At 40.5% G+C, this 23,037-nt stretch overlaps 2 protein-coding genes across 3 annotated transcripts in view; both read left to right on the forward strand.

Moving 5' to 3' along the window:
- Window positions 1-1,944: 1,944 nt before the first annotated feature.
- On the forward strand, window positions 1,945-10,743 carry LOC146650642 (transmembrane protein 237A-like). The gene is made up of 10 exons (XM_085383814.1): window positions 1,945-2,014; window positions 2,114-2,242; window positions 2,615-2,720; window positions 5,119-5,273; window positions 6,580-6,700; window positions 7,622-7,813; window positions 8,260-8,333; window positions 9,364-9,451; window positions 10,086-10,207; window positions 10,715-10,743. Exons 1-10 carry the CDS (start codon window positions 1,945-1,947, stop codon window positions 10,741-10,743), a joined length of 1,086 nt encoding a protein of 361 aa, XP_085239940.1.
- Window positions 10,744-11,748: 1,005 nt separating this feature from the next.
- Window positions 11,749-23,037, forward strand: part of LOC146650643 (abl interactor 2-like) — a 38,723-nt gene continuing 27,434 nt past the window's right edge. Inside the window, exon 1 of one of the 2 annotated variants that reach the window (XM_085384155.1) lies at window positions 11,749-11,917. In XM_085384155.1, coding sequence (XP_085240281.1) covers window positions 11,801-11,917 — 117 coding nt within the window. In that variant the 5' untranslated portion in view covers window positions 11,749-11,800. The remainder of the gene's footprint in view (window positions 11,918-23,037) is intronic. The other variant, XM_085384154.1, reaches the window with a different exon arrangement.

The raw sequence follows: 23,037 nt of genomic DNA on the forward strand, positions 1-23,037 counted from the left end.
AATAACTAATGATTGAATGCAGAGAGGTGTATAAACACATAGTGAGTGGGAAAAAAGTGAGTGAAGAAGAAAAACTCTCCATCATTGGAAGCCCCCACCAACCTGGTCTTATTGCAGTGTCCATTATAGGAGAATATCGCTCTCTCTTTCTAGTCCCTGTCAATACTCTCACTGAAGCATTTTGGATCAACCAAAGGATTTTCAGGGAGTTTCTACAACAGAGCAATAATAATAGATTACAGTAGTCCAGCCTAGACGTTATAAATGCATGAACTAGTTTTTTCACAATCACGCTGAGACATAAAGTTTCTAATTTTAGAGATATGGAAAAATTTTAGAGATAACATCAGTTACCACAATTAACCAGCCAATTGCAGTTACACTGAAACCAATTTGCTGTTCTTCAGGATTACAAGCTGATGAATTCATTCATTCATTCATTTTACCCAGAGATTTAATAAGTCTATAACATGTCTTGAATGTGGTCAAAATTATATTAACATGTATTTTTAACAACCCACAGAGACACATTTTGTTCTGACATCAGAATTGATATGAATACATTAAAAGTCAAATACCAGCACATTTCAACCAGTCAGTACCAGATTAATACCAGTAACATGTAGCTGATATTGAATGTGATTGGAGCTGCTAAACCTGACAGTGTTTCTCAGGTTACTACAACACAACTTCTCTCATTTTTTCCACGTCTATCATTCCTTCATTTAAATGTTAGATGATAACGTGTTCGAAAGTTTGCTCAAATGCATTGTGAGCACAAGCTACTGATGTTTTATTTTTGATGATGGATTTTTTAACCCACCAACACCTTTCTTCATAGAGAGGAAGTTAAATGCAAAATTATGACATTACTGTACAGCACTGCATTTGCTCTGTGGTACTTCAAAGTCACTGTGTATACGTTTTTGTAATCTAGTCACTGATCTTCTCAATTTTACTCAAGCATTTTTTGTTTAGGCCTTAGGAGTGGTGCATAAATATATTGCCTAAAGTGTCTCCATTCATTGGGCAGGTAGGACAAAACGCTATGTTTGATTCTCAGTTGGGCTAATTAAACTTACAGTGGGGAAAATAATTATTTGATCCTCAAGCCAAACATAACGTTGTATTTGGTGGAGAAACCATTGTTGGAAAGCACAACAATACCACGTTTTTTGCAGTTGGTCACCAGGTCTGCACACATCTCAGGATGGATTTTGGCCCACTCCTCTTTACACAAACTCTAAATCTGTTAGGTTTCTTTTGCTGCTGCTTGGCAACTTCCAAGTGTCAGCTCCTTCCACACATTTCTCCTGACTGAGGTTAGGAGACTGGCTACATCACTCCATGACCTTAATGTACTTCTTTTGCCACGCCTTCTTGTCCTTGATTTTACCTCACGTGACCCCATCCAGTGACCCTTGATGCAGTGAAATCGTCTTTTACCCTCAGCAGCTAAACAGTCCAAAGCATATAGTTTCCACCTCCATGCTTAACTGCTGGGATGGTGTTTTCTGGATCATGATCAGCATTCCTCTTCCTGCCAGAGAGCTCGATTTTGGTTTCTTTTGACCAGAGCACTTTATTCCAAGCCTTCTATGAATCATTTAGATGTGCCTTCTTAAGCATAAGGACTTTGTAGATGCCCCAAGATTTCAGTCCATTACAGTGTAGTGTGTTACAAATGGTGCTCTTCACCAAACCATGTGCTTTGTGCTTTATGGTGTGCTTCTTAACCACCTGTCCTCAGAGCTTCAGCCTAATCCATTTATCTCAAACTGGCATCACCACTAGTCACCTCAATATCCTCATTAACATGAATTAACTGACCTGAATTGCTTTCTAAAGGGAGATATTCTGTGAGACACTGAGAGAGATTTGTGATTGATTTTATAAAGACTTTTTCTGTCTTTCTCTTTGTGCTCCTTACAGAAAAACGACACAATGCCAGCTGTCAAGAACAAGAAAAAGAAGGTGAAGAAAGAGGTTGTTGATGAGGAAGAGCAGGGAGACGGTGAGGGAGTGACAGTCACTACTACCTGTAGTTTAAATGAAAATGTATTCTATCGTCCAGTATTTTTATTTTGTTTTCTTCTCTTTTGTTCTGTTCTAGTCGCCCTGGATGTGGAGATGGAGGAAGTGATCAACAGGAGCCATTCTGACAGTAGAGACCCTTTGACCCCAGAGCCACAGGATCTAGCACCACAGAAGAAGAAGAAGAAGAAGAAGGCACCTACAGTTGGTAACAAAACCTTTACTAGCTTTAACACATGTGTAAAAGGTTGTGACCCAAATCCAGAGGCAATACTAATTCTATACAGAAGACAAAAAGTACGTCTGAATTTCTGATTCTTTCTTTCAGTCTGTTTGATCAGAATTTGCATGATTTTTTTTCACATGTACTTTACACCCATTCTGTTTCTTGTTACATATGCCAGTTTTCCTGTAATTGTCATAGAGGCAGTGGGAGTTCTAAAGGCACAGAATAAATTAGATGTTAGATGATGGGCTGCATGACAACAAGCGAGATTAAAAAAAATAAAGGGCCTCAGCTAACAATCATGATTGACAACTGTGACCTTTAAAGCTTTCACATCATATATTTCTTTGTCAGAGCACGAAACAGAGCATGCTGATATGCCAAATGGCAACATTGCTGAATCAGTGATAGATGGAGAAGAAATGAATGTCGCTGTAACCAGGAGGACAAAAAGGAAGAGGTGAGTACCAGCATTAGGTCAGATCCTCATATTTGAGCTAGATGGAAAACCAACACTGATGGGAAAATGCATCCAAAGAACTAATCCGTTCAGTTTTTTATTCAGTAAAGAGTTCACTCGTCATTTGTGACAGTCAGGAATCAAATTAGGAAAGTACAAGCAGCAGCATTAACTATGGTAAAGGTAATCATTAGTAAACTGTGGCAGTTAGCTTTAGCTGAAGTGATGTCAAAAGTTAAACTTAGTCACTGTCAGTAATATGAAAAAGAATGTTTTCATAGGACTTTGGTAATAAGCAAAACACAACCAATGATTCAGTAGCTTGTAAAACCAATTTCAGTTCAATGCAATTCAATTCAGTTCAGCGGAGTTTTACTTATATAGTGCCAAATCATAAAAACAGCTGCCCAAAGATGTGTTATATTGTTAGATAAAGACCTACATTACAGAGAAACCTTGAATAGTCACACAACTCCCTATGAATGAGCACTTAGCAACAGTGGAAAGGAAAACCTCTTTAGCAGCAATAACTTAAAGTAATCATTTTCTGCATAACTTTATCAGTCTCTCACACTGGAGGAAATCTGGTCCATTCTCCTTCATATTTGCTGCTGTACTGAGCATGTTGTCCTGCTGCATGATAGGAGTACATCGTCAACGCAGTGATTGCAAGGCGTCCAGATCCTGTGGCAGCAAAAAAAGCCCAATTCATCCGTAGTTTACCACAGTGCTTGACAGTCGGTGTGACGTAATTGTGCTGATATGCAGTTTTTTCTCCAAATGTAGCATGCATGTGCATTATAGCCAAAAGGACATTGTTCCAGCTGTATTGTGTTTTATTCAGAAACACCTTTGTAAACTGAGATATAACTCTTGGATATTTCTGTACTGCTACTTACCAAGATAATATCATGGAAGCAGTACTCCTAGAGTTAGTGTTTCCTGGTCTGTCTTTTGTCACTAAACGCTCATTTTTTTGTTTGATGTAACCTCATAGGGGATTTGAACCAGTAATCTTTCCTTTGCCAAGTTAATGTGTAAACTTCTACATTTCATAGCCTAAATTTACAAAATATGAATATGGAATTGAAAAGCAAAGGTGAGCTGTAAAAATTCATATATACAGGTAATGAAAAATCAAAATCCCCAAAATGTTTTCCCAGAATGGTCTTGTTTCAACACAACAATGCCAGATTACATTATGCACACATTACAACAGCATAGTTCTACACTATAAGAGTCGAGGTACTAAACTGGCCTGCTTGCAGTCAACATTTTGCTTCCAGAACCACAGCATCTGATTTCTTTAATTTTCACATGTATTAATAGAAGAAGATGTGCCACCTTCTTTTAAACGTGTCACAGTAATAAGACTGAAAATGGTAATATTTTTCATAATCATGTTTTTATGATTGCATTCTTTTTGTTTGTGTGTCTCTATTTTTCACGCCATCCCAGCAAAAGGGTTTACAAGAACAAAACAAACAAAAGGATTTGTACTACCATATCTATAAATCAGTAAATTGCCAATGCACCTGTTGTTTAGATCAGTTATGAGCCAATGAGAGCTATTGTTATGGAGATGAGCTATTTGACAGTAATAAGAGGTAATGGAAGGTAAAAGGCCCTGATGGCAGCTTAATGTAGCTAACTAACAGCTGAGGTTATCACCTTTTATTCAACTTATCTCCTATTACACTGTCCCTTATTTTCAATGTGAGCAAAAATATTCACACAGACACACTGAGTCTGTGTGAATAAAGACACAACTAAGAGTTGTTTGTGTAACATATAGAGGATTTGATTTTGAAAGGAAAACCTACTTCCCATTTACACTCATAAATTAAACATATTTATTTTGAAAAGCTTGCGTCTCTTGGTAGACTCTGGCCTTTAGAGGTCTCTGAGCTTTATGTGCTGATAGTCTAGCATGTCTTAGGTTATCAGTCATCCAGCACATGACAGGGCAGTCATAAGCATTTGAGGTGATAACCCCACTAAGGTTAAACAACTGGGACTCACCATCAGCTCAAAAAGCTGTGTTGGCTTGGCTTAAAGCAACAGTCAGCAATGTCCTGATAACAAAGCCCAGCATGCAGACGTACACAACCAAAGCCATAATGATTATTACAGTTGTCTCCAATTACTCATTGGATTTCTAACACCTTGCAAGAGTCCCTGGTTGCTATGGCAACTCACAAAAAAAGAAAAGAAAAGGGGAGATTAAAAGCTGTTTTTTTGTTTTGGGGTTCAATGTTGACATATTCATGTCAGTCCATGTGTCCACACCTAATAATGACTAAAGTTATTAAAAAGCAGTAACATATTTCAGTCTGGATAAATGGATGGACTTAGTGCTGCCATGTGACAAAACCCTCTTCCCAATGTCACCTGACAGGAAGGCGAAGGCTACAGAGCACTCCAGCAATGATCTGGGAGCAGAAAATGACGATATCATCACAGACTCCCAGTCGCCCATCCCCCAGCATTCCCTGTTCTCAGCCCCGCACGGACACAGCCATCCAGCTGGCAAAGTGTTTGTGGAGAGGAACCGTGAGTATGAATCAGATTTACCAGGATCAAATACGCAACGTGGCAGCAGGATGATGATCCTTCTCATTTTTGACCATGAATGTGAACAGCTATTTTGATTTTTGATTTTATTGATTAGCATTCAAATTCAAATCTCAGTGAAAACAGTGAAAAAAAACAAACAGTGAAAACAGAACAAAAATCTACCATAAAGAAAGAGAGCATGAGACAAGGCTAATCAAAAGGTATTGGCTGAAGCTAAATGCAGAAAAGCATCTAGAAGTTTCAAACTCTACAAACTGCTTCCTTTAAATACTATAAATGAAACCATGGCATGACATGACCAGTGAACATTTCATTTAAGTGGTAAATGGACTGGCAGTTATATAGTATGAGCCAAGTCAAGTCACTTTAGTGCCATTTCAACTATGTGCAGTGGTACATTACACAGTGAAGACCATGATTCCTCCAAGACCATGGTTCTATATATAAATAAACTATACAGTGTCAGTGTTCTGTTAGTTAACTAACAGAACACTGACACACACTCATGATTAGTAGGTGCCCAGCTTTACCTCCTGAGTCCTATCTGCCCCCTTTATTTTTTGATTTTTCCAATAAATTATTTAGTAATATTTCACAAAATAAAATTTGCTTGAATTTTTGTTTGTTGGTTTTACTTTTAATTTTTTGAATAAAAATTAGAATTACCTTCCTAGCCAGACCACTGGCCTCTTTAATCCATCAGGCGCTTTGTCTATGTAGGTCACTGGCAGCTGACCTCATCTGACCCTGCAAATCTCCTCAGACACTCTCCAAGCACTTGGTGTTGCATGGCTTAACTGACTGCTGGCTCTGAAATGACCGCATGATCATTTATGTCATTGCTGCTCTTCAAGATTTCAAAATGTAAACATTTTTTTTTAAATGTCAGATCGGTGCACCCGGTTTAGCTCAGTGGGTGAGCAGGTGACCATTTGCTGTATGGCCAAAGAGCAGTAGGCCTGGGTTTGAGACAAACCTATGGCTGTTTGCTGCATGTCTTCCTCTATCTTTCTATCTTCACTGTCCCCATCCAATAAAGCTCAGGACAAAGAATAATTTGACTGGTCAACATGTAAAGCTGTGAATGTTAAAAACAAGTTCACTTAACTCCCAATAATGTTTATTATTATGTTCTTAGACAATGGCTGGATTCTGAGGTTTGGATCTGGTTCGGATTATTTTCTCCAGAAAATTGAAGTGATGGAAACATAAGTGTGTGTGTGTGTGTGTGTGTGTGTGTGTGTGTGTGTGTGTGTGTGTGTGTGTGTGTGTGTGTGTTCAGGGCGGTTTCAGGGAGAGCGAGTGGAGCATCTCCGACACTCTGAGTTGATGGATGACTACATGGAACCGAGACAGCTCTGGACCACCAGAGATGTTGCAATACGAGTCCACAGCAGCTTCAGGTCTGCAGACACACACATACACATAGAATGGGTTACATTAACACTGGCAGGAGCTAGCTGCAGCAGCTGTTTCAAACTGTTATGTATCTTATACATGTCTACTCAGCCAGTCACATGGCAGCAAACGAATGCATTTAGATATGTAGACATGATTAAGACAAACTGCTGAAGTTCCGACTGAGCATCAGAATGAAGAAGAAAAGTGATTTAAGTGACTTCGAATGCAGCGTGGTTCTTAGTACCAGACAGACTGGTCTGAGTATGATAGTATAGTATGTATTAGTGACAGGCTGGCAGGCTCAGAATTTGAAATCATGGACCCCCTCCTTGCTTATATCAAAGGTTCGGCTGGGCTGGGTATGATGGAGTAATGGTATGTGGGCAAACTTTGGGCCCTTTAGTACCAACTAAGCATCATTTAAACATGGCTTTATCACCACAGTGCACCTGTATTCCAATGGCTGCTTCCAGCAGAATAATGCACCATGTCACAAAGCTCAGATCATCTCAAACTAGTTTCTTAAATATGAGTTCATTGTATTCAAATACCCTTCACAGTCACCAGATCTCAAACCAAAAGAGCACCTGGAATAGGAAATGTGCACCAGCATGTCATCATGGACCAGAATGTTTCCTCCACCTTGTTGAATAATGCCACAAAGAATTCAGAGAGTTCAGAAGGCAAAAGGAGTTCTAACCCTGTACTAGCAAGGTGTAACTAATGAAGTGTCTGGTGAACGTATATCTGATATAAAATATTTCACATACTGTGCCACCATACTGCAGTGGTCCTAAATACACCAATTCAGCAGTTCTTTTCTCTTGTTTTGTCACAGAGAAACAAAGACTTTCAATGAGCAGCATGAGTAGCTGCCATGAAACCAGTTTAACGTGGTCCTGTGGTGTGATCTCCACCTGCAGGGTGATAGGTCTGTTCTGCCACGGTTTTCTGGCCGGCTTCGCAGTGTGGAACATCATTGTTGTGTACGTCTTAGCGGGCGAGCAGATGACCACGCTCCCCAACCTGTTGCAGCAGTACCACCTGCTGGCCTACCCAGCTCAGTCTCTGCTCTACCTGCTGCTGGCCATCAGCACTGTGTCTGCATTTGACAGGTTTGTGAGTTTAATAACTCAGAAGTCTACCTCTGCAGTCTCATTGCGAAGCGGAGGTGGAACCCATGTCATTGTTTAAGCTACTTAAAGGAGTGCGGTTCAGTTTGTGGACTTTATCATGTCATATTAATTATCTTTGAAGAATCTTTAATTATTCAACTTATGCATTTTTACATTATATCTTTCAGCTCTTATTGTTTTAATTGTTCTTGTATTTTGTTCATCTCAAATGTTAAACTAACGATCCCCAAATTTCACTGCTCTTATAATTTAAAAGAAATTAAGAATCTGCACTTGGTGGAAACATGTACTGGAGACCTGTATTTCCACCAGCAATTGAAATAAATAGTCTCATAATTGTCCAAATTCCCGCTGGACAGGAATTGTTGACTTGAATAAATAAGAAGATGAAAAGTAACAGCCTTGCTGTTTTGCATCATCTGCAGAGTGAACCTGGCCAAGGCCTCCATGGCCCTGAGAGGCTTCCTCACCCTGGATCCTGTCGCTCTGGCTTCCTTCTGTAAGTAAGACAAGACAAAAGCAGAATGATGACGATGTTGATGTTAAGGCCTTAATGTGGTTAAGGACTATGCAGTCCTGTAAAAAAACTAGAATACACCTTTACTCCCTCCATAGAAATTACAAGAGTAAGTAGGACCCAGGTACTGCTAATCAAATGCACCTGATTAATTCAATTATATCAAGGCTTTAGCAATTTGCTGGTCTGTCATTCCAAAGTCCAGGAGTGGACATAGCACCAAATTCCCCCCACGGTCAGACTGTGCAGTTAAAAATTGCAGGAAAACCAAGAGCTACATCTCAGTGTTCTCCTAGCAACCTTAAGAAGTAAAAGTAAAGTTTGCCAGGAGGAAACCTCTTTTTCTCTTAAAAGGATATGGCTGTGAACAAACCACAGGACCTCTGAAACAAGACAAAGTGGAGATGTTTGGCCATAATACAAAGGACAGTTTAGAGAAAACCAAACACAGCATATCAGCACAAATACCTCATACTAACTGTCAAGCACAGTGGTGGAAGGATATTGAGCTGGGCTAGTTTTGTAGCGTCATGACCTGGACACCTTGTACTAATGGAGTCAACCATGAACGCCTCTGCATATCAAAGTATTCAAAAGCGAAGTCATCTGTCTGACAGGTAATATTTGGCTTACCCTGGGTCATGTAAAAGAACAATGATCGCCAGCTTGGCAGCAAATTCAAACCTCATTCGCACTTAAATGCTGTGGGGCTTCATAGAGCTGCGCATGAACAAATGCCTACAAATTTGAAAGATCCAAGGTTTAAAGAAGAGTGGGCCAAAATTCCTCCACAACAATGTTAGAGACTGATAAAGTCATTGAGAAAACAATTACTCATTGTAAGGCCGGTTAAGGTAGATCTAAAGCTAATGAATCATGAACCTAGGCATGTTGGACCTGGTCATTTTTTATTTTCTTACTGGTTTTTCACAGGATCTCATAGAAAACTGAAAAAATGTTATTTTTTAAATGCCTGTAAGTATCCAAACATCTTCTCTCTTTGTGTGCTCAGTGTATTTTATAGCCCTGATCCTGTCCCTCAGCCAGCAAATGGCCAGCGATCGCATCAACCTGTATCCCACTGCCAATGAGACTCTGTGGTGAGATTTTTGTTTTCATTTTTCTAAGTCAACATTTTTAGCGTGATCTTGGAAAAGCAAAGAGGAAAACAGATGAAAGCAATACTTTCCACAAAAAGTTCAAGGTTGACATGGCAACTGAATTTAAAAACTGATAGGAGCTTAAAGGGCTAAAAGGAAATATCTGATGCAGGATGGTTTAAAAGCAGGTGTTTTACATTTACATTATATACAATACTTTATTAGTATTTCTGTGGTTCTAGTAGAACACTAAACGTGTATGAGAAGTTTATTTTTAGCCATTTTTAGGCATTTTCAGGCAATTGTAGTCAAATGTTGTTTTTTCCCATGATGAAACTAATTTGAATATCTTTCTATATATTGAGTAATACTTACATTTTAATTGTATGGCAGATTTAAAAACAAAACTCTTTTAAAAACCAAAAGTGTCCAGAAAACATTCACACATTTCCACATAAAAGGAACATCTTCCTTTTAACAACACTGAGACCTGAGGCACCATTGCACCTTTATTAAACTTAACTTGGAGTTCTGCTATTTTCTCCTTATCATGGCTGGAAAACCCTCCTGAGGACTCAATCTTGACATGGAATGGTAAAATAATAACTGCTATTTAACCCCTCATGTCCTGCAGGCCTCCTGGTTCAGAGCAGCAGATCCTGCGGCCGTGGATTGTGGTGAACCTGGTGGTGGCGCTGTTGGTGGGCGTGGCCTGGGCCGTCGTCTCCACACGACCGGACATCGACTACACAGAAGGCAAGTTTAGCTAAAACTAACCTGATATGACTTGAGACATTCCATCATCCAGTGATGAAAGTAACCAAATGTAGTTAAGTACAGTTCTCTGGTCTTTTGCATTACTTGTACAAAAATACACTATTGCTCATAACAAATATGTATTCCTTTTAAGCTACAAAACTTTTTTTTTATAGAAATTGAAATGTAAAAATCACACAGAGGGATGTTACTTAACTTTGGGGACACCTTCTTGAGCAAACAGGAAACTTTAATGATACTTCAAATCCTGTGGAAACAGTGAAATAAACTAAAAACATGGTAATAAAACTACAACAACAGAAATCGTAAAAGGCTTCTGTAGGATTTGCCAGGTGTTTTGGCCACACAGCACACGCACATGGAGTCTCCTGGACTCCAAATACACCAAGTAGCCTGAAGGATTAATGACACATCACTTTTTTTTTCATTTAAATGTAGCTGTACAAAGTATAAAAGTAATACTTTTGATGCATTGCTGTGTTCCAGGTGTCATTCTTTACATCACCACTAGATAGAAGCAAAGTGAAACATGTTCAAACCCTAAAACACGAGGCAGACATTCACATGTCATCAAGCCAGTGTGTGCGCGCTTTGTAGAAATGTAAGCTGATGGTCTGGATTTCCTTTTGCAGAGTTTTTGATGACAATGGAAGTGGAGGGATACCCGAGAGGAGATGAGAACCTGGAGATTCCGGCCTGAAAACCTTCTCTCTCACTGTGTCTTTGTCTCTGTCTTTGACTCCAAGTCTGTTTTACTAATTTCATTTATGTTGTTGTATAATGTAGCTTTGTGTTTGAACTGATTTTGCAAATAAACTAATAAAGGCTATATGGTGATAGGTAGTTGATACTTCTGCAGGGGAATAAGCGCCAGAAGAGCATAAAATACTTTCTGGTGTTTGTACTCCACTTGTAAATGTTTGTATTATTTTCATTCCTCTATTTTTGCTTATGGTCGTTTGCACCTTTTAGCAGTTTTGTCTGTGAAGTCATTTTGTGTGTCTGTTGTGTTTTGTGTTCTCATCAGTTTTTGTGTCTTTGTGTGTTTTCTGTTTGTGGTCATTTTACCCATTTTGCCTATACCAATTTGTATACACAACAGCATTTTTGATGCCTTGTGTTGTAATTGGGAAGTCACTTTGCATGTCTTTGGATGTATCTGTAGCCATCCTTTTGTGTATCCCTTTGATGTCATTTTGTGTGCCTTGTTTGTTTGTAGCTGTTTTATAAGTCATTGTAATATTTCCGAGCTCTTTTTGCCTCTTTTGCCGTCATCATTTGCATCACCTCCTGCATGTATTTCATAAGAGTTTGTAGTCGTTTCCGAGATGTTTTGCGTGACTTTGATTAACATTCCCTAAAAAGAAGGTTAAACAGTCAAACGAAACAATATCATGGCCCCACCTTACGACTGTGGGCTCTACACTTGTGCCTGGTAGTCCCTCAGAGCACTTCCACTCGCTCACTTTTCTTCATGCCATCACAATAATGAGATTTCCGCACAGCCCCTGAAGGCGCTAGGATCCATCCATTCAGCGCGCGCTGCAGCCGTGTAGTAAAAGCCATGTAAAAATGGCGGAGCTGCAGATGCTGCTGGAGGAGGAAATTCCTGCGGGACGAAGAGCGTTGTTGGACAGTTTTACCAACCTGGAAAGAGTCGCGGAGTACTGCGAAAGCAACTATGTCCAGGTACATGCTCATATTTAAGCAGCAAGTGTATAAGTTGGGTGAAATGACACATCGAGGCAATGTCAGTTGGGAGTAGGCGGTTTGGATAGAGGAGTGATGGAATGACCGTGCCAGATTCCGTTATGTTACCCGTGGCTTTTATGTAAAGGGGAAAAGTCACAGCGAATTCAATGCAAACACTGACCCGCTGATGCCTGAATAGGAAGGTTGTCGGGGTCAATTCGGTTTTTTAAAAAATATCCTCAAACACATCTTTACTAGTGAAAAATCAACTTTTGCAAGTGGTTTGCGCAGCACCGTGTTGTTTTCTGATTGAGCGTGACTCCGTGGGAATGTGATGGGTGGATTTTGGTTAGTTTTAAAAGTTTGCTTTAACCGGATTAAGTTTGAATATGTTCACTGAATGGGTGCCGAATTAATTGTCGAGTTGCGTTTTTATAGTAAAATGTCTCTTGCAAAGTTTGTGATGTTTATGTAAACAGGCAATCGCTTGAGCAGAGATGTGTTAATGGGAGTCTGGCGCGACGCTTAACTGGTATGTGATTGTGGCCGATAACTTGCCCCGTAAATCGCTGCTGAGATTTATGATTTACTTTTAATGCTATTCGTCTGATAATTTAAACAAAATATATAAACAGTTTTTATTTATTTATTTTCATCAAATGATTAAGGGAATCTGAAGATAATTGTTAGTTTCAGTCCTAATGAAACATTGTTTCAATTTGCCATCAAAGTGGCAAATACGGCTGTTATGACAAATAAATGTATCAGATTAATCTTTAGTATTATCCATTATAGAGTCCGTTTGTCCTTGAAGATGCAGCTAATGATTAATATCCTCGCTGATTGACCTGGCAGCTTTTTCTTGATACAAATTATGCTTTTTTTTTAATGCTGTTACAGTGGTTGATGCTCATATTAACATGGCCAAAGTTTCAGACCATGAGGTCCATGTATGTTCAAAACATACTTTAGAGTGCTCGAAATGCGCTTTTTCAGACACTTTCTTCTCCTCTTTGCTCTGTATGACGTCAGTGACAGCGGAGATCCCAAATATGGTCATGTCAGGCTCACAACTCTAGGCTAATTTATGCAAATATGACATGGAGGAAAAGGGGTTTGCACTTATTGCTCTTTCCATCGTTGATGGAATCGGACGACGTATGCGTCAAGTGGACATTGTGAAGGGAAGGGGACAAGAGTGGATCTTCTCTGTGGCTGGCAAATGGACCAACAACACCACAAGCAAGACCTGTTCTATCACATACTTTGTACACTGTTTCTATCTGACATTATGCATGCAGGCTGCAAATGTGAACCATAATTTTTGTTTCTGGCTGTAAGCATATAAGGCCCACCACCTGCTTTTCAAACCATGGATGGTCTAAAACAGGGGTGCCCAATCCCAGTCCTCGAGAGCTACTATCCTGCAGCTTTTAGATGCATCCCTACTCCAACACAGCTGAATCAAATGGTTTGATTACCTCTTCAGCATGCCATCGTGTTTGGCAAAGGCCTGATAACAAGCCATTCATTTGATTCGGGTGTGTGGGAACAAGGATGCATCTAAAAGCTGCAGGACGGTAGCTCTCGAGGACCGGGATTGGGCACCCCTGGTCTAAAAGATGGATGTAGCTACCATTATGCCACCTGTTGGTTTGTGAAGTCTTATTTTTGAATTTTCAAGCTGATGTTCCCCCCCACCCCCCAAACGTAATGTTTGTCATGTCATTGAAACCGGACGTGACGAGCAAAGGTTGGATCTAAACTGCACATACAGCAATTTTCAACTGCGACTTACTCGAGGCTGTTGTGTTATAGCACAGTAATTTGTCATGGGCATAATACAGCCCCTTAAATTTAGTGTTAAATTAACACTCATTATCCACTGATGGCTTCTTGAGAATGTGAGATAGTGAGTTAGACACCAGTAGCTGTACTGGGCTGCCATCCCTCCACCCCCGTACTTGCTTAGCGGAGAGTGTATGAGTACGTGGGCAGGCGAGGCTGTTACGGACAACTGTTCCTCCTCAGCTGGTCCTGTATACACACCTGTTCATCGCCACATTTCATTTAGATTCGTGTGTTTGTGTGAGTCTTACTGTCAGTCAACAAGTGAAAGTGCATCAACAGTCTTTCTTCTTTAAAGGCCAGAAGCACACAGGCGCTACATGATGCATCACCGAAGACCGACACAGAAATCTTGTTCTGCACATCTACACTTGATGAATACCACAAGGGCACTTTCTTTTTCCCCTCTTTTATTCCTTCTCCTCTCTATTTCTTCCTTCCTTTATAACCTTTGACCTTTTTATTTCTCAACCTGTTTTCACGCTGTACTAGCTTGGCATTAGCTTCCTCATTTTAGCAGTCACATCAGCAGTAACATGTCATCTTCTCAGGAAAACTGAAAGTCTTTTTTAGCTCGTTAGACTGCTCACACTGCATGTTCAGATTGAGCCTAGCAAGGCTAACTCAGTACCCAGAGGATGGCCTACATTTATGCAGCCAGCAGATGATGTGATTGTTACATAATAGCGCAGTGTGCTGATCCTGTTTTATGGGCTAAATATTTGGATTCAGAGTTTACCCAGGTCAAGTCGTTGTTTGTCTTATGTGGCCACATCCTGGCATCCTTGTGGTCCAAATTCAGATTTAAATCAGTCTAGTGCTTTTTAAGGGTTGGGATTGGGAGGGTTACAGAGTGTCTTTATTCTTTTCATCCAGAATCAACTTTCTGGGATTCCTTACCTGCATCAAGGTGCTTTGAGTGTTCATTTGTTTCCAGTGAACAGAGATTTTCAGTAACATAATGTTGCAACTGTACAAGATACAGTCATGAAACTTTGCACGTCTATGGTTGACATCAAACCATAGACCACACCTGGCTTTGAACAAGGGTGTGGTCAGTTTTGAGCATTAAATAAAGGCTTCCTGGAAGTGGGGAGGACAAGGGCTCCTTCCCATTTTATTTTGTACAATCCTGACATGCAGACAAACACCTGTGAGCAAACACTTGGCAACAGTGAAAAGGGAAAACTCTCTTTTAAGAGGAAGAAACCTCCAGCAGAACCAGGCTCAGGGTGGGGCAGCCATCTGCTGCGATTGGTTGGAGGTGAGAGGAGGTAGATGAGACAAAAGACACACTGTGGAAGCGAGCCAGAGATTAATAATAATGAATGACTAAATGCAGAGAGGTGTATAAAAACGGAGAGCATGAGAAGAGGTAAATGAAGACAAAACACTCAGTGCATTATGGGAAACCCCCACAGCAGCCTAGCCTTATTTAAAAGGATTCAGGGTCACCTCATCCAGCTCTAACTTTATGCTTTATCAGAAAGGAAAGCTGAAGGCTCTGTCTCCCATTCTACTTTTAAATATCCTAGGCACCACAATTGAGCCAGTAGTCTGATGGCAAAATGCTCTAATGGGGTGCTATGAGGTCTTTAACATAAACTGGGGCCTGATTATTCAAGACCTTATAATCTGTTATGTGGTATAAAAACTGATTTCCATGACAAATGTAACCTGAAAATATCTCTTATGTGAACCAGTTGCAAACTGGTCATTAGTTGTGTTTATTAATAAAACTATGTTTGGAAGAGGCAAAGTAGGAGGAGAGTATGAAACTATCGAGTCCGCCTGTATGCACAGTTTCACAGCTGTCTGCAGATATCAGGCTGATGTCAGGAGACACAAACAGCAGGAGCTGAGCTTGTGTGCTGACTTTCCTGTTCTGCCTCTGCTCAAAGTGATAATTAAAGTGGATTTTAATGCTCTGCTCTATTGAAGCCTCTTGTTCTGACTGCCCACAGCTGTGTGGGACTACTAGAATGTGTAAAATATGACAGCTTTGCAGGTGGTGCAGATCTTAATGCTCTGCTGCCATGCATGTGACATCCTTAAATAATACAGCATTTCAATTACACATTATTGGTGGAGTTTTAAGTTGTTGGCTCCTTTTAATAATCGGGGAAAAGTAATTTTTGCTGTTCTTGTGATCAATAATAATGATCATTATTGATCATTAACGTGGTCAGTTTTTAATCAGGGAAATGGTCTATCCTACTTTAGATGTTCATACTTCAAACAGCCATCCAGACTCCTAGCTTTGTCAGGAAAAAAGGCAGAGATGACTGTTCCTGCCTCTTCCAAAGGTGCTGGAAACCCGGTTTTCAATATAACACCACCCACACATCCTCCTCCTTAATGCTGTAGGTTTGTAAACTGAGATAAATTGAAGCTGCACTCTAGAAAGTTAGAGCCTTAAATAGCTGCTTTCTTTTTTACAGAAAGTCTGTTGGAATATTTACTGTAACACAAAGGAAAAGATATTAGAGAAAATGATGAAAAATGGTGAGAAAAAAAGCAGCAAAGCAGGCCGTTACTACTTTTCTTTTTTTCAGATAAATTGCAAAATGTGTGGTTGTTTAGCGCCTTCAGCAAAGAATCCGAGCGAGTCTGAACTGAGCATGTGCAGACACGTTTCTCCTCCTTGCCCCAACTACAGTCCTGTCCTGTTTTGTTCCTTCAGGGTTCTCCACAGCTGGTACCGGTTAGCTGTCAGCAGAGGTAGTTGTAATGTAACTCGACCTCCTGCTGCTCATTGAAAACACATGGTAGCACTGCAGGAAGCTGGACATATACTCTGGTGATGGCTGTGTGCGTGTGTGTGTTTTGGGTTGAAAACCATGGCAATTGGTGTATCAGCCTCCACTTTCATTACTGATGCCAGGAACAGCTCCTGCGGGGGTGAAACACGCTGAACATTTGGAAAGATGGGTTTGTGATCAGAAGCTTGGCAAACCTGAGGTGATCATACATGCAGGCTCATAGAACAAAAGTTGTTTTTTTCTCTTTTTCTAATAATTATGTGATATTCAGCTAGCACTGTATAATTAATGTGTTGTTGCAGTGCAGGTTGTGCAGTGGCACTTCAGAAGGACAGTACAACAGTCAGTGTCCGTTTGGTGCATGGTCACATGACTACCCTCTGTGGAGACCAGGTGGAACTGGATGCCAGCTGATGTAGAGACAGTGTTACTCTTTGATTCCCAATAATCTATTCATAATCAATTTAGTTCAGTTCAGTGATAGCACGTGTCCAACAGAGTGATGTCTGCTTCTGGTACCTTAACACTGGCCTGAGAGTTCAGCTGGGTTTACACTATGATGGTGTTTATGTTACCTAATCAATCAATGTTTATGTTGGCTAAATAAGTAGTTGGCACCAGAAATCCTGGTTTGTTAAGATGATGTTTAAAATGTCCGTTAATAAATCCTAGTAGTTAATAAATCGGCTGGGATTTTTAAGTAACATTACTGCCATATTGTCATACTGCCCAAACTTACTGACCGGGATGCCACCTGGATGGCTCCCAGGTGCATTGGACTGGTTTGGGATTGGGGGCCAGACCTCAGATTACCATGGGGGGGATTTGTCATCTCACATGCATGCGTGGCGTCCCCCGGGATGAGCTGGAGAAAGTGGCTCACACCAAAAACACCGGGGTTATTTTTAAATGACTACTTCCATGAAATAATTCTAAATCTGTGGCAAGTATAGTAAACAAATGGAAAATATTCAGCTTTTTTTCCTCCTTTTTTTTCTACAGTTGGATCTACAGATTTAGATTTTTGTCTTTTTTTTTCTCCGCCAAATGCACTTAGCTGTGTTTCCATTTTTCTTCAGAAATAATCAAATCTGGCTGTTTGTATTCCCAGTTTAACCTGCAGGAGTTTGAGAAAACTCCTGTAACATTTTGTACTGCCACAAAGAACAAAATCACAACCAGTCAGCTGTCGATTCCTTTAAAATGGAAATAAAGCTGGGAGAAAATGTGTCAGCCATTAATTAAGAGTGTCGCACAAGAGGTGGGGAAATTATTGTGATCACAGTGTGTTAGTGGCTGACAGACAAGATGGAAAAGTGTGTGTTGTACATTATTATTATTCATGTTTTACTTACTGTGAGACCAAGTGGATTCGGATTCAATGCAGTTCAAATTCATTTTATTTACTGCTTGGGCTTTGTTTTCTTTACATTATTGAGGATCAATAATAATCACTAGTGTTCATCTGCAAAAGTGATTATGCTTCCTCATTTATATTACCAGACGTTAGAAGCAATGTAAAATTTCATTGTGATTAATACTGCTTGACCCAGCAGCTGTTACCAAGCTGCAGTGATGCTGTGTATTGACATTTAAAAAGAGTGCTTTCACTGAGCGTTAAGAGGGTTGATGATGCTGATTTAAAGAGATAGACTGTTTTTTTTCCTCTTAACTAAACTTTGTGTGACTTTAACTTACAAATTGTCTTTTTTTTAAAGTTCCTCATTGTTCTTCTAGTGTGCACAAAGACTGCTTGTATGTTTTATGTAATCGAGTAATTTAAAAAAATAATTAAAAGTAGAAATACCTCCCAAGCCATTAACTTATATACAGGGAGTGCAGAATTATTAGGCAAATGAGTATTTTGTCCACATCGTCCTCTTCATGCATGTTGTCTTACTCCAAGCTGTATAGGCTCGAAAGCCTACTACCAATTAAGCATATTAGGTGATGTGCATCTCTGTAATGAGAAGGGGTGTGGTCTAATGACATCAACACCCTATATCAGGTGTGCATAATTATTAGGCAATGTCCTTTCCTTTGGCAAAATGGGTCAAAAGAAGGACTTGACAGGCTCAGAAAAGTCAAAAATAGTGAGATATCTTGCAGAGGGATGCAGCAGTCTCAAAATTGCAAAGCTTCTGAAGCGTGATCATCGAACAGTCAAGCGTTTCATTCAAAATGGTCAACAGGGTCGCAAGAAGCGTGTGGAAAAACCACGGCGCAAAATAACTGCCCATGAACTGAGAAAAGTCAAGCGTGCAGCTGCCAAGATGCCACTTGCCACCAGTTTGGCCATATTTCAGAGCTGCAACATCACTGGAGTGCCCAAAAGCACAAGGTGTGCAATACTCAGACACATGGCCAAGGTAAGAAAGGCTGAAAGACGACCACCACTGAACAAGACACACAAGCTGAAACGTCAAGACTGGGCCAAGAAATATCTCAAGACTGGTTTTTCTAAGGTTTTATGGACTGATGAAATGAGAGTGAGTCTTGATGGGCCAGATGGATGGGCCCGTGGCTGGATTGGTAAAGGGCAGAGAGCTCCAGTCCGACTCAGACGCCAGCAAGGTGGAGGTGGAGTACTGGTTTGGGCTGGTATCATCAAAGATGAGCTTGTGGGGCCTTTTCGGGTTGAGGATGGAGTCAAGCTCAACTCCCAGTCCTACTGCCAGTTTCTGGAAGACACCTTCTTCAAGCAGTGGTACAGGAAGAAGTCTGCATCCTTCAAGAAAAACATGGTTTTCATGCAGGACAATGCTCCATCACGCGCGTCCAAGTACTCCACAGCGTGGCTGGCAAGAAAGGGTATAAAAGAAGAAAAACTAATGACATGGCCTCCTTGTTCACCTGAGCTGAACCTCATTGAGAACCTGTGGTCCATCATCAAATGTGAGATTTACAAGGAGGGAAAACAGTACACCTCTCTGAACAGTGTCTGGGAGGCTGTGGTTGCTGCTGCACGCAATGTTGATGGTGAACAGATCAAAACACTGACACAATCCATGGATGGCAGGCTTTTGAGTGTCCTTGCAAAGAAAGGTGGCTATATTGGTCGCTGATTTGTTTTTGTTTTGTTTTTGAATGTCAGAAATGTATATTTGTGAATGTGGAGATGTTATATTGGTTTCACTGGTGAAAATAAATAATTGAAATGGGTATATATTTGTTTTTTGTTAAGTTGCCTAATAATTATGCACAGTAATAGTCACCTGCACACACAGATATCCCCCTAAAATAGCTAAAACTAAAAACAAACTAAAAACTACTTCCAAAAACATTCAGCTTTGATATTAATGAGTTTTTTGGGTTCATTGAGAACATGGTTGTTGTTCAATAATAAAATTATTCCTCAAAAATACAACTTGCCTAATAATTCTGCACTCCCTGTATGTGTACACACAGAGAGCGACCTGTCCTTGTAAGGTAAAAGCAGGCTCTTGGCCGTTGGTGGCTGTCTCTCTCTGACAGAAGCTACAAACAAACCTGTGCTTGGTTTAAGATAAACGGTGTAGTGCAGGGACGGATTCAAAGCCGAAGAGAATTGCACTTCCTTCCATGGTCGTACCTCTCCCAGTTGTTTGTTTGTTAAAATCCATCTCTCTGGCTTTCCCTTTTATTTAAGAGCTGACATAATAAAGGGATGAGATAAAGGGGCAAGAAGTGTATAACATCACATTTACCTTTGCACAGCAGTCATTTGGCGACTGGATCACTGCTCTCAGTTTTTTACATCACTGGGGATTCACAAAGAAGCAAGTAAGGATGGTTTTACCCTGCCAACTGCATCAGTCTGGCTTGTGTTAGCTTATGTTGTGTACTTGTCTTGAATAAGTGGTGGTATTGTGGGATGCTGATGTGGGATATGATTGTCCTTATTTTTCTTTAAATTTCCAGACTGCTGCAGATGTACAGTTTCCGACTGTGTCTTTTGTTATTGAGTTAGTCCTGTGAGCACAGCAGCCCCTCCTACCTGCTCTTCAAACCTTCTGATTGTGAGAGACAGCCAATCGGAAAACTGTTGACCAAAGGAGGGTGGCCTTAAGGAGAGAGCAAAGAAACGGACATGTTTCAGCGAGTGGATTTCTTCTTTCTTCTTTCCCATGAGTGGTTGCCATCTTTACTTTGCACGTTGTACTCATCACTGGTGTCCTGACTTATCTCAGAATCACTGGCTACGCTGATGTTGGAGATGGTGCCACCATTATTCTGTGGGTTTCTGTGGTCTTCGGTGTCTTCTATCTCTTCATGTAATCCCACACTGACTCTGTGATGTGGAGATGAGGGCTCCGTGGAGGCTGTACCATCTGCTGTTTTTCTTAAGATGTCTTGACATTTACGAGCAGCATTTGCCGCCACACTTTGTGGCTGTTTTTAAATGTTGATCTTAGAATAATTAACAGTAGGAATGTGGCTAATAGACCAGAGTCTGTTTTGTTTAAAAAAAATAAATGAATTAAAAAAGAGGTCAGGGGAATTAGAGCATGCTTATGATTCTACATAGGTCTGATATGATTTATGTACATGAACTTGGAAAAAGAAGTTGGAAAAAGGGAGGAGGGGATAACATCAACAGCATCATTACGTGTGCGGCTAAGTGTGTGCTGCTTTGCCTTCGCCTCAGGCCAGAGGAGGCATCCCTCCAACTAGGTCACTGCTAACAGGGTATCAGATGGCTGATGAGAACGAAGGGAGAGAAAAATAGGAGATATTAGGATGATGTGATAAAGAGGGAGGAGAGGAGAGGAAAGGGAGATGACTAAGACAGAAGAGGATGGAAGAATAGGGAAGGAGGCGGGCTGATTGTAGATTAGACAGTGAAGCAAAGATAAAAATGAGAATATTTATCAAAAAGGACTGGACTCAAAAGTTACGTTCTTCATTAAGACTTAGAAAGTTTGTGGATGCTGACTTTTGCTGTCATGGACCTCCTCAAAAAATGGGGCTGAATTTATGAATTTATTCACTCTTTTAAACTCTCGCTGGCACGGTGGTTAGCACTATTGCCTCACAGAAGGAGGTCCTGAGTCCCCCGTGTTTGTGTGGGTTCTCTCCGGGTACTTCAGCTTCCTCCCACAGTCCAAAGACATGCAGTTAGTCGGTTTAGGTTATGTGGTCATTCTAAATCGCCCATGTGTGCGAATGGTTGTCTGTCGCAATGTGTTAGCCCTGCAACAGACTGGTGACCTGTCCAGCGTGTACCCTGCCTCTTGCCCTAAGACAGCTGGGTTAGGCTCTACCCAGCTGTGTCGCAAAATAAACTGTTTATGGCAATATTCTTTCACCGTTCTGATGGTCACTGTAGTGGCTATGTTAATTTCTTAAAGTTCTCTCTTTCTCTTATATTTAATATAACCACTCTATGGACGGACAAGAGCCTGTTTTTATGCGTTGTCGTTAGCAACAACGACGGTAAAACCATCGCGTGTCCGCTTGTTTATTTTCCACATAAACCTTTCAGAATAAAGCTCAAGATCCTGTTGAGACTTTTCAAAATAAACTGAATCACGTGAAAGAGTATGCAGTGTTTACGGATGAGAAGCAAAAAAGAGCCGCCAGGTGCTAAAAAATAAACCTTAGACTCAAACGTTAGAACAGGCTTTTCGCCGCAGCACGCCGTGTAATAAATACTCACAAAGAAAACAGCGGCCGTTACAACTTATGTCTAACAATGTATAGTGTCATGCATCGGTTAAAACATTCGACTCCAGGTACACGACACCCAGCTGGAAACACTTCACGCAAGTCGAGCTGCCCGAGATTCACAGAATTTTCATAAAATGTAAAATTTTTCTGATTTATATCGTTATCGGACGATAGATGTCTTATATCGGGATATGAGATTTTGGTCATATCACACAGCCCTAACGTCACACACAACGCGCTCTGTTTAGACCCAGACCAAACTGTTTCAGACTTTACGTTTCCCAATTTTGCTTTAAGTTATTTTGTTATTTACATATGGCCTAATAATTAACCTTATTGCTGTTTTAGAGGAGCGGTGCTTCCAAGGATAGCTGCAGATTTCTGTCAGAATCTACAGATTATGCAGTACAAATAAAATGTTCACGTTTCTCCAACGTTGTCTTCCCAGCAGTTTAACTGACATCTACACTGGATGGTTCATGTTGTCTTCTCCGGCGCTGATAATTGGCGTCTGTCTTGTGTCAGTGATGTAAAAGACGGATTTAATGCGACATGGCCATTCAAACTGCAGACGCTTTCTAAAACATCAGATATGTATCGGATTGAGTACCACATACGAAAGTGACCCAGGTCGGATTTGAAAATATCGGATTTGAGCTGTTCACACTGTCATTCCATGATCAGATATGGGTCGCATAGGGTCAAAAAAGTTGGATTTGATGCGTTTTCACCTGCAGTGTGAACATAGCCTTTGTCTCCCATATTCTCACTTCTGGATGTAGTCTGTACAGTTCCCACATTGGTGCCATCAGACATGCCCCAAGCTGGCAGGTGAAAAACCGTTTAACACCACATCTG

Source organism: Rhamphochromis longiceps, linkage group LG16 (genome assembly GCF_057381845.1).
Source record: "Rhamphochromis longiceps isolate RC_006_pf linkage group LG16, R_longiceps_female_GT1.1, whole genome shotgun sequence".
In the NCBI taxonomy this organism is placed as follows: domain Eukaryota; kingdom Metazoa; phylum Chordata; class Actinopteri; order Cichliformes; family Cichlidae; genus Rhamphochromis; species Rhamphochromis longiceps.